Source organism: Bombina bombina, chromosome 3, assembly GCF_027579735.1.
Source record: "Bombina bombina isolate aBomBom1 chromosome 3, aBomBom1.pri, whole genome shotgun sequence".
Lineage (NCBI taxonomy): Eukaryota > Metazoa > Chordata > Amphibia > Anura > Bombinatoridae > Bombina > Bombina bombina.
In genome coordinates this window covers 930,296,959-930,311,983 of record NC_069501.1, presented here as the reverse complement: position 1 = coordinate 930,311,983, position 15,025 = coordinate 930,296,959, and the positions used below count along the sequence as shown (strand labels likewise).

Genomic DNA, 15,025 nt, shown 5'->3' with positions numbered 1-15,025 from the left:
ATTTTTCTAATGTTTGCAGATATTTTTTTATTTTTTGTACTTTAGTTAGTTTATTTAATTGTATTTATTTGTAGATATTGTATTTAATTCATTTATTGATATTGTAGTGTTAGGTTTAATTGTAGGTAATTGTAGGTATTTTATTTAATTTATTTATTGATAGTGTAGTGTTAGGTTTAATTGTAATTTAGGTTAGGATTTATTTTACAGGTAATTTTGTAATTATTTTAAATACAAAGTTACCTGTAAAATAAATATAAATCCTAAAATAGCTATAATATAATTATAATTTATATTGTAGCTATATTAGGATTTATTTTACAGGTAAGTATTTAGCTTTAAATAGGAATAATTTATTTAATAAGAGTTAATTAATTTCGTTAGATTAAAATTATATTTAACTTAGTGGGGTGTTAGTGTTAGGGTTAGACTTAGCTTTAGGGGTTAATACATTTATTAGAATAGCGGTGAGCTCCAGTCGGCAGATTAGGGGTTAATGTTTGAAGTTAAGTGTTGGCGATGTTAGGGAGGGCAGATTAGGGGTTAATTCTATTTATTATAGGGTTAGTGAGGCGGATTAGGGGTTAATAACTTTATTATAATAGCGGTGCGGTCCGCTCGGCAGATTAGGGGTTAATAAGTGTAGGCAGCTGGAGGCGACGTTGAGGGGGGCAGATTAGGGGTTAATAAATATAATATAGGGGTCGGCGGTGTTAGGGGCAGCAGATTAGGGGTACATAAGTATAACGTAGGTGGCGGTCGGCAGATTAGGGGTTAAAAAATTTAATCAAGTGTCGGCGATGTGGGGGGGGCCTCGGTTTAGGGGTACATAGGTAGTTTATGGGTGTTAGTGTACTTTAGAGCACAGTAGTTAAGGTTTAATTGTAGGTAATTGTAGGTATTTTATTTAATTTATTTATTGATAGTGTAGTGTTAGGTTTAATTGTAATTTAGGTTAGGATTTATTTTACAGGTAATTTTGTAATTATTTTAACTATTTTAGCTATTTAATAGTTCTTAACTATTTAATAGCTATTGTACCTGGTTAAAATAAATACAAAGTTACCTGTAAAATAAATATAAATCCTAAAATAGCTATAATATAATTATAATTTATATTGTAGCTATATTAGGATTTATTTTACAGGTAAGTATTTAGCTTTAAATAGGAATAATTTATTTAATAAGAGTTAATTAATTTTGTTAGATTAAAATTATATTTAATTTAGGGGGGTGTTAGTGTTAGGGTTAGACTTAGCTTTAGGGGTTAATACATTTATTTGAATAGCGGTGAGCTCCAGTCGGCAGATTAGGGGTTAATGTTTGAAGTTAGGTGTCGGCGATGTTAGGGAGGGCAGATTAGGGGTTAATACTATTTATTATAGGGTTAGTGAGGCAGATTAGGGGTTAATAACTTTATTATAATAGCGGTGCGGTCCGCTCGGCAGATTAGGGGTTAATAAGTGTAGGCAGGTGGAGGCGACGTTGTGGGGGGCAGATTAGGGGTTAATAAATATAATATAGGGGTCGGCGGTGTAAGGGGCAGCAGATTAGGGGTACATAGGGATAATGTAAGTAGCGGCGATTTACGGAGCGGCAGATTAGGGGTTAAAAATAATATGCAGGGGTCAGCGATAGCGGGGGCGGCAGAATAGTGGTTAATAAGTGTAAGGTTAGGGGTGTTTAGACTCGGGGTACATGTTAGGGTGTTAGGTGCAGACGTAGGAAGTGTTTCCCCATAGACAACAATGGGGCTGCGTTAGGAGCTGAACGCAGCTTTTTTGCAGGTGTTAGGTTTTTTTTCAGCTCAAACAGCCCCATTGTTTTCTATGGGGGAATCGTGCACGAGCACGTTTTTGAGGCTGGCCGCGTCCGTAAGCAACTCTGGTATCGAGAGTTGAAGTTGCGTTAAATATGCTATACGCTCCTTTTTTGGAGCCCAACGCAGCCATTCTGTGGACTCTCAATATCAGAGTTATTTTAAAGGTGCGGCCAGAAAAAAGCCAGCGTTAGCTACGCGGGTCGTTACCGACAAAACTCTAAATCTAGCCGTAAATGAATGTTAGATAGAATGGTGCATTCAAAGAAAAGATTAGTCTGAGAATAACATTTAGATGTTTTTCTAAAGTTTTGTTAGTTATTTACATATTGACAAAATAAAGGTAAAATTTGAGTGTGTAGAAAACAATGAGAGCTGCCATGTTGTAGCTTAGGTTACCTTCTCTTCTGTGGCCAGTTAGGGGCAGTTAAAAATTGGTCGCTAGAGTGTGCAGCCAATGGCTGTGTGGAATATAACAGTGTTCTGCTTTTCCATTTGTAATAGGAACTGAAAAGCTCACAATTTCAGAACTAAATTACAGGAAAAGGGGATAAAATAAAAGATGAAAGTTTTTATATATATATATATATATATATATATATATATATATATATATACTTGCAGGAGGATTAGCTCTCACACTTTCAAAGTAATAGCCAGGGTGCCAGGAACAAAAGTATCATAAGCAAAGTAGTGGATCCACACTCGCTGAACTTTCAAAATAAATAAATAAAAGGGTTTTTTTTACATTTTTTTTTATTTAAAATATATAATTTATTTATTTATTTATTTATTTATAAAATATTTTACCAGGAAGGATACATTGAAAAGAAAATGTGTCCCACCGGCAGAAAAAAACCCTGCAAAAATAAAATATTATTACTATGAAAATTGTATTTACTTTTTCTTCTGTATAACTAATAACATCTATAAAAGAATATTTCAATTATCAATCGAATAAAATTGTTTTGAAATTTCTGGTGGCATGCGGATAAAAGACAGATGTAATACTATACTGTAAAATGAAATAATACATTAAATGCTTTTCATCTTCTTAAGATGATAAATGGATATACTGTTTGCCTTTTAGGATTCAAAGATATACAATCATATATAAATTTGTCAGGCAAATATTTTTTTTTTAAATGATCTTTAAGAAAAGAAAAGGGTGATTTTTTTATTTTAATAGTTTTATTCATAGTTTCTTTTTATTTTTTTATAATAGGTTAACACAATTTTGCGCATTAAGTAATATATATATTTGTTTGTATTATTTGGCAGAACAAGAAGAGTGCATAAACTGTACAGATGAGTGTCGAGTACTTGGTCATTCGGACCGTTGTTGGATGCCACAGTTCCCTACTGCTAATCAAGTTGAAAATGCAGATTATCGCACAAATCTTTTTGTCCCAACTGTTGAAGCTAATGTCGAGACTGAGACTTATGAAACCGTGAATCCAACTGGGAAAAAGACCTTTTGTACATTTGGAAAAGACAAAAGAGAGCACACCATTCTCATTGCCAATGTTAAACCATATTTAAAAGCCAAGCGTGCCCTGAGTCCTCTTCTGCAAGAGGGTCCTTCTGCATCTAGCAGCCCTACCAAGACATGCATTGAGCCTTGTACCACAACTAAGGGACCATTGGATGGCTGTGAAATAAAATCTGGAGTCTTGGCAGAAACCAACCAATATCTGTCATCTGACAGTCAATATATATCACCTAGTAAACAGACAAAAGACCCACAGTACACTACATCTGATCCAATGGCTCGTGTATTTGCAGATGTGCATTCCAGAGTGAACCGAGACTCAAATGAGATGGACTCTGTTTTGGAGCAACTGGAGCACTCAAATCGAGATTTGGGGCGCGAGTCAGTGGATGCAGAGGAAGTTGTGAGAGAAATTGATAAGCTTTTACAAGACTGTAGAGGAAGTGAACCCGTGGCTGTGAGAAAGTAAATAGGAAGGATAGGCTATTATTTATGCCCTTAACCAGTGAAAAAGATATTTTCTTTAAGGATACAGCACATGTGCAGGGAAATCTAAAGATTGATGCTGCTTTGTGGCTACTAGTAAACAACTGAAGTGCCCCTAAAATATGTTGACTTGTTTTTCTTTTTCTCAGATTTACACTGGCTTTGTTTTCACAAAAGTTAGCCTTGGATACAGCCAAGCAAAGCAAAACAAATTATGATATTTGACAATCTGCTAGAATTACATAGGAACAAAAAAAGGAACTGTTTCTGAAATTCTGCAACTCCGTACTATAGTGGATGTTGACTTTTCTGGTTTCTGGAGTGAAAACCCAATGCTTAACAGGGTTAACTCATTTATGTCTGGATTTTACAGCTAGCATTACTAGCTTCTAATTAAAGTCCTAACTAATTTTGCTGTAGTCCTAGCTGCACCAAACATCAACACCCATTTGTGGTCAACATTTCTATATAAATGAACAACATTCCAAAACATTTTCCGTAAAACATGTCTCTGTCATTTAGTACGTTTTCATGCCACACATAGTTATATATAAAATTATATAGTCAATTGTGTCCTACACATGCATAAGCTATTTCACTTTATGTAAAATGAAAAGTGTTGGTTAATAAGGATTTTAGTGTCCTACAAATATATATATATATATATATATATATATATATATATATATATATATATATATATATATATATATCATAGATATATAAAGAAAAAATGTTTAAACCTAAATTAAAATATAGTTCCAAAAATATATGCCATTTAAGGATGTATAAAACCTCATAAATATTTTTCTATTGATTTGTGGACACTAAAATTGCTCAGGAAAGTGATAATGTCTCAATCATTCAAGCAAATGTCACACATCCATTTAAATGTGCAAGTGTAAGAAAAATTTAAATGTGTTTACATCAAATTACATATTTTTCTGATTTTTTTTTTTAAATTTTAGTGCATATGAGCCAAATTGTTGAGTGTATAAGAGCTATATTGTGTATTTTATTAAATTAATATATAGTTGTGTTGCAAAAAAAAAAAAATATTTGGGCTTATATTGTAAATGGCAAGTGTTGCCTCAGTAGCTGTCGAACTCTATGAGTTTTGTTTTTTCCTGCTTCCTTTTCCCCGAGGAGTACAGGAAGCAGTGCCTAAGAGCAAAGTCTCTTGTTTAATGTATGGTCTACAAACTTTGTAATACATAATCTGTTCAAAATGTGTTTGAGAGACCTGATGGAGCAAAGTGTGCAAAAAGAAACAAAAGGAAAGAAAATAAATCTTTCAACCATGACAATGCGGAAGCTTATATTTAAGCCCATTTTAGGAAACCAAAAACAAAAAGGATTTTACAAAAAAAATCATTATAAGCCTTAGCAATTTTTTTTTTTAAATTCAAAAACAGTTACAGATTTTGATTCAATTAAAGTAAACTTCTTGACATATGGAACAAAAAATATAGAACCCTCTTGCCAGATTTATTCTACAAAACAATTCAGAAATCATAAAGTATCTTATTTTCAAAGCAGTGCTATTCTGCAAGGTGACTCCCAGCCGTAAGACTGTAAAGGTCCTTCATCACTGGAAGGCACCTTGAGGAAATGCACAACTTAACACACGTGCCATATTTATTAATCTCAATAAGGATTGGTTTATGTATATTTTATTTATGTATTTTATTTTATTTTTGCCCAGAAACATTTCTGATGGATGTCATTTTAATGTGTGGTGTTTTGTCTTTTTAATAAATCATTATAACAAGGGTTGACACATTTATTTTAAACTCAAGAGCTGTCCTGAATACTGAGGATACAACATTTTTTTAGAACCAGTAAATTATTTTGTTGAGATACATGTAGAAGAGAGTTAGGAGCCAAAACTTATAATATTAGGAGCCAGCCTCGTTAAATTGGTCAAGCCCTAATTTACAATTATATAAATTTTGCAAATGGAAATCATAACACAACTATGAGCATAAATATGCATTCAAACATACTAAATAAAAGTCTATTGCCATTTTAAATATTTACTATTAAAAAAAAGAACTTAGGGGTAAGTGAATATTGATTAAGCCACGATGAGAAACAAAATGGATACATCTAATATAATCATATTAAAATCATACTGGCAATCCAATATCAGTATGTCTAAAACTTTTATGTACCAAATAAACAACGTTGGAAATGTACTTCTGGGTATGTGGTTGAAATTATTTAAATTCAATTTTTTTTACAGAAATATTTTATTTTTTAACAGAATTTATTTGTGCAATGTTTAATAACTGGTTAACTGTACTGTATGCTATTTTTATGGTACAAAACATAGAAAAAATAATTAACTGTACAAATGCTATTATATTGCTCTACATATTTTGGACAATTTATGTATTTAAATGTGTTGTCTATGTGTTGCAATGTTATTTTTGCAGGAAGATATAGCTTGATTTATGCTTGACAGCTAAAATTCCACAGTAAAGTTGGATTAATTTCTTGCCTCTACACAATTGTCATTTATTAGACACAAATGTTCAGTGCAGATTGTTACAATATGTTTTTAAAGCTTCCTATGAGTGACAAAATATATAATACAATTAACAATACAAAATATTTCATACACAAAATGTTGTTCAGTGTTTGCTGGGATATAAAAATGTTTATTAACTGTTGAACACATTTAGTTTACCTTAATAGAGACAAAAAAAAAATCATGTTTACAGTCCATTTTGTATTTTTTACTTATTTTTTTAATGTTTGCTTCTATTTTAACAGAATGGAAAAGAACATGCTAAGGTATTTTGGAAAAAAATTGAAATGTCTTTTGCTTCATTGGGTATAACACTGCGTTACTCATATATTACTAAAGCAAAATGAGTCAAATTATATTGATATCCATACAGAAATGATCTATTAAAACATATTTCAATAAAAAAAGTGTTTTTGCTATACACTTTAACTCTTATAAATATATAGTCAATTAATAAGGAAGACATATATCACATGGGCCCTTTCTCTGATGCATATTGAATCAAGATAATTGTTTTTCTGTTCTTTGTAAAGTTGGATAAGTTTTGGATTTGTTTGTCTATATTTTAAAATGTATTTAAACAATTGTTTAAATGCAGTTTTGCATAGGAATAATTTGGATTACACTTTTTTATATATACATACCAGCAATACAATCAGCATACTTCTTCAATAGAAACAAACTTCTATCAATAACATATAATAATCATTTAAAATGTTAAATAGATTACAAATGAATAACACCTGCAGCCTCCATTGGATAAGGTTCTATAAGCTTTGTGATAAATATTTTATTATTTTATTATTAAAATAATAATTTAAAAAAATATATAATTTTACACTAATCATTCCTCATTTGAATATTCCAGATAATTTTTGCATTTTGCACAATTTGGAATATACCTATAATCAAATATTTTTGTACATATTTTTTTATAAGTTTTGAAGATATTGTTTAAGATTTAATTTTATATTAGAAATATTTATATTAGAAAAACTATCGGCTAGATTACGAGTCTTGCGTTAGCCTTAAAAAGCAGAATTGAGAGGTCCCAACGCTGCTATTTAACGCTCGCTGGTATTACGAGTAGGACAGGTACAGGTGTACCGCTCACTTTTCTTCCGCAGCTCGAGCATAGAGCAAATCCCCTTACATCAATTGCGTAGCCTATATTTTTAATGGGACTTGCCTAACGCAGGTATTATGAGTCTTGGAAGAAGTGAGCGGTAGACCCTCTCCTGTCAAGACTGCTACCGCATTTAAAAGTCAGTAGTTAAGAGTTTTATGGGCTAATGCCGTAACATAAAACTCTTAACTAAAGTGCTAAAAAGTACACTAACACCTATAAACTACCTATTAACCCCTAAATCGAGGCCCCTCCCACATCGCAAACACTTAAATAAAAATTTGAACCCCTAATCTGCCAACCAGACATCACCGCCACTGTAATAAATATATTAACCCTTAAACCGCTGCACTCCCGCCTAGCAAATTCTAGTTAAATTTTATTAACCCCTAATCTGCCGCCCCTAACATCGCCGACACCTATGTACATTTATTAACCCCTAATCTGCCGACCCCAACGTCGCCGCTACTATATTACATTTATTAACCCCTAAACCTAAGTCTAACCCTAAGTCTAACCCCCCCTAACTTAAATATAATTTCATTAAAACAAAATAAAATTACTACAATTAAATAAATTAATCCTATTTAAAACTAAATACTTACCTATAAAATAAACCCTAAGATAGCTACAATATAACTAATAGTTAAATTTGTATCTATCTTAGGGTTTATGTTTATTTTACAGGCAACTTTGCATTTATTTTAACTAGGTAGAATAGTTATTAAATAGTTATTGACTATATAATAACTACCTAGTTAAAATAAGTACAAATTTACCTGTAAAATAAATCCTAACCTAAGTTACAATTACACCTAACACTACACTATCATTAAATTAATTTTCTAAATTACCTACAATTAACTACAATTAAATTAAATAAACTAAAGTATGAAAAACAATAAACACTAAATTACAGAAAATAAAAATATAATTACAAGCTAATTACACCTAATCTAACCCCCCTAATAAAATAAAAAAGCCCCCCAAAATAATAAAATTCCCTACCCTATACTAAATTACAAATAGCCCTTAAAAGGGCCTTTTAGCGGGGCATAGCCCCAAAGTAATCAGCTCTTTTACCTGTTAAAAAAAAATACAATACCCCCCAACATTAAAACCCACCACCCACACACCCAACCCTACTCTAAAACCCACCCAATCCCCCCTTAAAAAAACCTAACACTACCCCCTTGAAGATCTCCCTACCTTGAGACGTCTTCACCCAGCCGGGCACAAGTGGACCTCCAGAGGGGCAGAAGTCTTCATCCGATCCAGGAAGAAGAGGTCCTCCAAGCGGCAGAAGTCTTCATCCAGGCGGCATCTTCTATCTTCATCCATCCGGAGCGGAACGGGTCCATCTTCAATCCAGCCGATGCAAGCATCCTCTTCAAACGAAGTCCAAGTGAAGAATGAAGGTTCCTTTAAATGACGTCATCCAAGATGGCGTCCCTTGAATTCCGATTGGCTGATAGGATTCTATTAGCCAATCGGAATTAAGGTAGGAAAAATCCTATTGGCTGATGCAATCAGCCAATAGGATTGAGGTCGCATTCTATTGGCTGATTGGAACAGCCAATAGAATGCAAGCTCAATCCTATTGGCTGATTGGATCAGCCAATAGGATTGAACTTCATTGGATTGAACTTCATTGGCTGATTGAATAGCCCTTTTAAGGGCTATTTGAAATTTAGTAAAGGGTAGAGAATTTTATTATTTTGGGGGGCTTTTTTATTTTTTTAGGGGGATTAGATTAGGTGTAATTAGTTTAAAAAAATTGTAATTATTTTTTTATTTTCTGTAATTTAGTGTTTATTGTTTTTCATACTTTAGTTTAATTTAATTGTAGGTAATTTAGTAAATTAATTTAATGATAGTGTAGTGTTAAGTGTAATTGTAACTTAGGTTAGGATTTATTTTACAGGTAAATTTGTACTTATTTTAACTAGGTAGTTATTAAATAGTTAATAACTATTTAATAACTATTCTACCTACTTAAAATAAATACAAAGTTGTCTGTAAAATAAATATAAACCCTAAGATAGATACAAATGTAACTATTAGTTTTATTGTAGCTAGCTTAGGGTTTATTTTATAGGTAAGTATTTAGTTTTAAATAGGAATAATTTATTTAATTGTAGTTATTTTATTTAGATGTATTTAAATTATATTTAAGTTAGGGGGGTGTTAGGGTTAGACTTAGGTTTAGGGGTTAATAACTTTATTATAGTGGCAGAGACGTTGGCGGCGGCAGATTAGGGGTTAATACGTTTAATATAGTTGCGGCGACGTTGGGGGCGGCAGATTAGGGGTTCATTAGTATAATGTAGGTGTCCGGAGCGGCAGATTAGGGGTTAATAATATTATGCAGGTGGCGACGATGTCGGGGGCGGCAGATTAGGGGTTAATAAGTGTAAGATTAGAGGTGTTTAGACTCATGGGTTCATGTTAGGGTGTTAGGTGTAGACATAGCTTTTGTTTCCCCATAAGAATCAATGGGGCTGCGTTAGAAGCTGAACGCTGCTTTTTTTGCAGGTGTTAGTTTTTTTTTCAGCCAGCTCAGCCCCATTGTTTCCTATGGGAAAATCGCACACAAGCACGTTTAGCCAGCTTACCGCTACTGTAAGCAACGCTGGTATTGAGGTGAGATGTGGAGCTAAATTTTGCTCTACGCTCACCTTTTTGCGGCTAATGCCAGGTTTAAAAAAACCTGTAATACCAGCGTTGTCTTAAGGGAGTGGTGAAAAAAAACGGCTTGTTAGCACCGCACCCCTGTTAACGCAAAACTCATAATCTAGGCATATATTTGAGAGAGATTTGATATTGTTCTTAAGTGTTATTTATAGAATTTAAAGGGGCATGAAACCTAACATTTTTCTTCCTTGATTCAGTTACAGCAAACAATGTTTCATAACTTTCCAATCTTCTTTTATTATCAAGTTTGCTTCATCCAATCGGTATCATTTGTTGAAAGAACAGCAATGCATTATCTTAACACATTTGGTAAGCCAAAAACAAGAGGCATATATGTGCAGCCAGTAATCAGCAGCTAGCTTTTAGCAGTGCATTAAAGCTCCTGAGCCTACCTTCAACAATAGGATAGAAAAATAGAAAAGTTGTTCAACATTGCATGCTCTATCTGAAAAATGAAAGTTTAATTTTGACTTTATGGTCTTTATAAACAGATTTTTAATAATAAGTGTTTAATTTTAAAATATGAGGCATGCTTATTTACTAAAAGGAAAACAGTACTCTTCTTTTTTTAATATGTATTACTATTTACATAATAGATGAGGTTGGAAAAAGTGAGAAATCCAATAAATTCAACCTATACAGATCCTACCTGATTTAAAATAAAGAAGTTACCAATTGAACTTACATTAATACAATTTGAAGCTGACCCATTTAACACAAGCAATCATATCCCTGAATTCTCTTTTTAGCCAGAAATGCATCTAACTCATTTTTAAATTTCTCTAAGGTATTGACATTCACTACCTCCTTAGACAAGGAGTTCCACAATTTGATTGCTCTAACAGTTAAAAAAAGGACCACTCTATGGTATAATTACATAATTAAATAGTACATAATAAAAAATGCAATAGAACTTTCTCTGAATTTGAAATAAGCAGTAGATTTTTTTCTGACAAATATTTTTTCTCCCATTTTCCAGCCGCCTGTATCATGTGACAAACATCAGCCAATTACAGACTAGTATACGTATACCCTGTGAGCTTGTGCACATGCGTAGTAGGATCCTGTTCCCCAGAAAGTGTAAATATAAAAAGACTGTGCAAAATTTAATTATAGAAGTAAATTGGAAAACTGCATGCTGTATCTGAATTATAAAAATTTATTTTGACCTTGAGTGTACATTTAAATCTCCTTTCCTCTATTCCTCTATCCTATGACTTCTTATCACAAACAATTGCTTTGGAATTAACAGTGCTTCCACCAGCTGTGTAGAAGGGCCTTAAATATATTTGTACAAAAGTAATCATATCTCACCTCCCAAGCACTTTTTTCAAGTGCAAACAAACCTAATTTGGCTAATCTTAACTCATAGTTGAAATCCTCCATTTACCTTATTAGTTTTCTGGCCCTTCTCTGAACTTTTTCTAATTCTGCAATGTCCTTTTTTTAAATTTGTTCCCAGAACTGCACTCTATACTCAAGTTGTCTCATCAGGTATTTATAAAGCGACATAATTATGCTTTATTCCCTTGCATCTATGCCTCTTTTAATACATGGTAGAATCGTATGAGCCTTAGAAGCCTCTGCCTCGCATTGCATACTCATTTATAGCTTGTAAAGTACACCTAAATCATTTTTCTCCCTTGTTTTGCTAAATCTAAATCTCATTTGAATAATAGCCTGCAAATTTTACTTCCAAATTGTAAAACCTTACCTTTACTAGTATTGAATCTCATTTACCATCCCATTCTTCTATTTTTATGACTACCCTTGCAAAGCAATTACATCCTGCTCTGAACTACTCGCCTTACACAACTTTGTCTGCAAAAATAGATATATTTACTTGTTCCTCCAAATCATTTCTAAAAAAAATATTGAAAAGAGTACAGCCCAGTACTTTGGTTAATTTGAGTCCCATCCCTTTCTTACAACTTGTTGCTCCCTGTGTTTTATCCAGATTTTTCCCCATGAGCTAATTTTTAGCTATTCCAAGTCCCTTAATATTATACAGCAATTGTTCATGTGGCACTCTGAAAAGCCATTGCAAAATCCAAGTAAATAACATAAACTAATTCACCTTTATTAATATTATTGCTTACATCCTCATATCATTTGATATGATATGGAAAAACAAGGAAAAAAAGGTTATGTAGAAGTTGTTTAATCCCTTTGCTACATGAACTTTCAAAGACAAACTTGCCCAAAGAACTGGAAAAATTTTAGAATTATTACTATCACTCAGTTTAAACAGAAATAAATTATATATATATATCATAAGAAAGGAAAAGACCTAAGAGCACAGAGTAAAATAAATATAGAAAAATGTAATAATAATAATATTAATAAAAAACAGATGATAAAAAACAAATAATAAAAATCTATACGGTGGCAGTATGTGTGCAAACAGTATATCATATAAAACAGAATAAAACACAAATGAAATATCAAAGGTGATGGCAAAACATAAGAAATTCAAGTAATTCAAATAGTTCATAACATGAGGGGAGTCAGGCAAAGTTCCACAATGGTACGTCCTGGAATCCCAGTATAGGCGAATAGCTGAAAAGCGGGTACTCACCGACCTTTACCTCAATCTTATGAGGTAAGAGAAGCGCTCAGTCAGGGGTAAACAGGAAGAGAAAGTATAGCAGAATCCTGCCTTCACCGTGCTGCTGGGTCAAAAGCGGAAGGTGTATTCAGATAGAGTATTCGATTTTAAACAACTTTCCAATTTACTTCTATTATTTAATTTGCTTCATTCTCTTGTTATTCTTTGCTCAAAGATTTATGTATGAAAGCTCAGGAGCAGCAGAGAATCTAGGTTCTAGCTGCTGATTGGTCGCTGCATATATATATACCGATTGTCATTGGCTCACCCATGTGTTTAGTTAGAAACCAGTAGTGCATTGCTGCTCTATCAACAAATGATACCAAGAGAATAAAACAAATTAAATAATAGAAGTAAATTAGAAATCTTTATCTGAATCATGAAAGATTTTTTTGGGGTTTCATGTCCCTTTAAGAAGTGATTTTTCTGTTTTCTAAGTAATTGTTTCTACTTGTTGATTTAGCGCAGTCCCAGAGTTGTGGTTTTAACCATAACACTTTTGCTCTTGCTCTTTATTTATTTATTTTAACTAGACAACCTAAGGAGTTTTTCTAGGCTCATTTTGGTATATTTTAAGCCACAAATTTGCTGCCAAATGAGATCATATTAAAAAAAATTGTTAACTTTTTCACAAATGTTGGGTTTCTCACTGAAATTATTTACATATAGCTTGTGCAGTCATAGCACAAATGGTTGTAAAGTATTCTCTTGGTTCAGAAATAGCAGGCATGCATGGCTTCACCATTGCTTTTTGGTAATCAGTAGGTTGCTAATTGCAGCTGCACTCCATATATCTGAAATTCCCAACAGTGAAGGGGTTAATTAGTTAGCTGGTAAGGGTAATAGTATTATAATGTAGGGATTACCCTTCCACCCAACATATCTCACCTCCCTGATCAGGTCCCACCCACACTCCTCATCACCATCATAGGTACTGGCTGACCGTCTGCCAGTATGCAGTTTAGGGCTTTTTTAATGTTTAATTATTTCTCTAGTGAAGTGATCCCTCCTTAACCCTCCCCCTCCCACTAGTAGCAGCCATTTTAGCTACTGGTATCTATCTGGCAGCACCCAGCTTATTGTCTGTATTTGTTTTATTTAAATATAAATACTTTTTTTTCTGTAATTTAGGGTTCCCCCTCACCCTTCCAACCTCTCCACATGATGATTTTGTATGGCAGCCCCCAACTTCCTTTTTTTAAAATGTATTTTCTGTAGTGTAGGGAACCTCTCCCTCCTGCCTCCACTGGCACCAACAGATGAATGTTACAGAGAGTGACACAGGCAGTGTCAATGTCAGTAATGATTGGGCAATCTGCCTTCATATGGTAACTGTGCAATGATGCCTGCTGTTATGCCCATGGGGTATTTCATTATCAGACCAATCCTGGCCAGTAGTCTTCTTATTTTGGTGTCAAGTGGAATGATAAAGAAAAATCCTAGGAGTATAGTTAAACAGATTAAAGGAATGAGGTAAAACAGGTACAGCCACAAGGACAAGCTAAAATTAATATTTCAGAGTAACAATGGCAAAACAAAGGAGTAGGTCACAAGGCAAAGCAGGATTCAGCAATAGGTAGGCAGTCCAATCTTTCAGAGTACCAATGGGCAAAGCAAAAGAGTAGGTCACAGAGCAATGAAGGTTTCCAGAATAGATATGCAGTCCAATCTTTCTGAGTACTAATGGGGAAAGCAAAAGAGTAGGTCACAGGACAAAGCAGGATTCAGCAATGGGTAGGCAGTCCAATCTTTCAGAATACCAAATTGGCAAGCAGAAGAGTAGTTTAAAAGGCAAATTTGAACTATTTTTGGGCATGTAGAAGAGACCGAGGCTACATCAAATAGGCGCAGGTTCGCGCCAGGAGTGACACACAGGAGCAACCAGCGTGATGCAAGGATGCGCACAGAGATGCACATGCGGCAATGTCACCACAACCTAGCACAGCAATACAACCAAAACAAACGACCCTAGATGCAGATCTAGGCCCCTTTGGCTTAAGGGGTTAAATGTAACATTAAGGGCTAGATTACAGGTGGAACGCTAATTTATCGAGCTCCTGCAAATGAGCAAAATTTCCCATTTGCGGGCACGCAATAAATAACCAGCCATTACAAGCTGCTGGTTATTGCTACTGCAAGATCGCCATAGCAATCGGCGCTTATAAAATTAACCAGAGATCAGATTTCTGGTTAATTTTATAAATGTGCCCCAATTGCCCCCAAAATACGGTGTAGTATATTTTATTAAAAAATAAAAATTGTAGCAT

At 33.6% G+C, this 15,025-nt stretch overlaps 1 protein-coding gene across 3 annotated transcripts in view; it reads left to right on the top strand.

Moving 5' to 3' along the window:
* The window catches only part of PCDH17 (protocadherin 17), a 278,633-nt gene extending 274,309 nt beyond the window's left edge, over window positions 1-4,324 (top strand). For all 3 annotated transcript variants that reach the window (XM_053707947.1, XM_053707949.1, XM_053707948.1), the window contains one exon: window positions 3,101-4,324. In XM_053707947.1, the coding sequence (XP_053563922.1) occupies window positions 3,101-3,780 (680 nt within the window). In that variant the 3' untranslated portion in view covers window positions 3,781-4,324. The remainder of the gene's footprint in view (window positions 1-3,100) is intronic.
* Window positions 4,325-15,025: the final 10,701 nt, after the last annotated feature.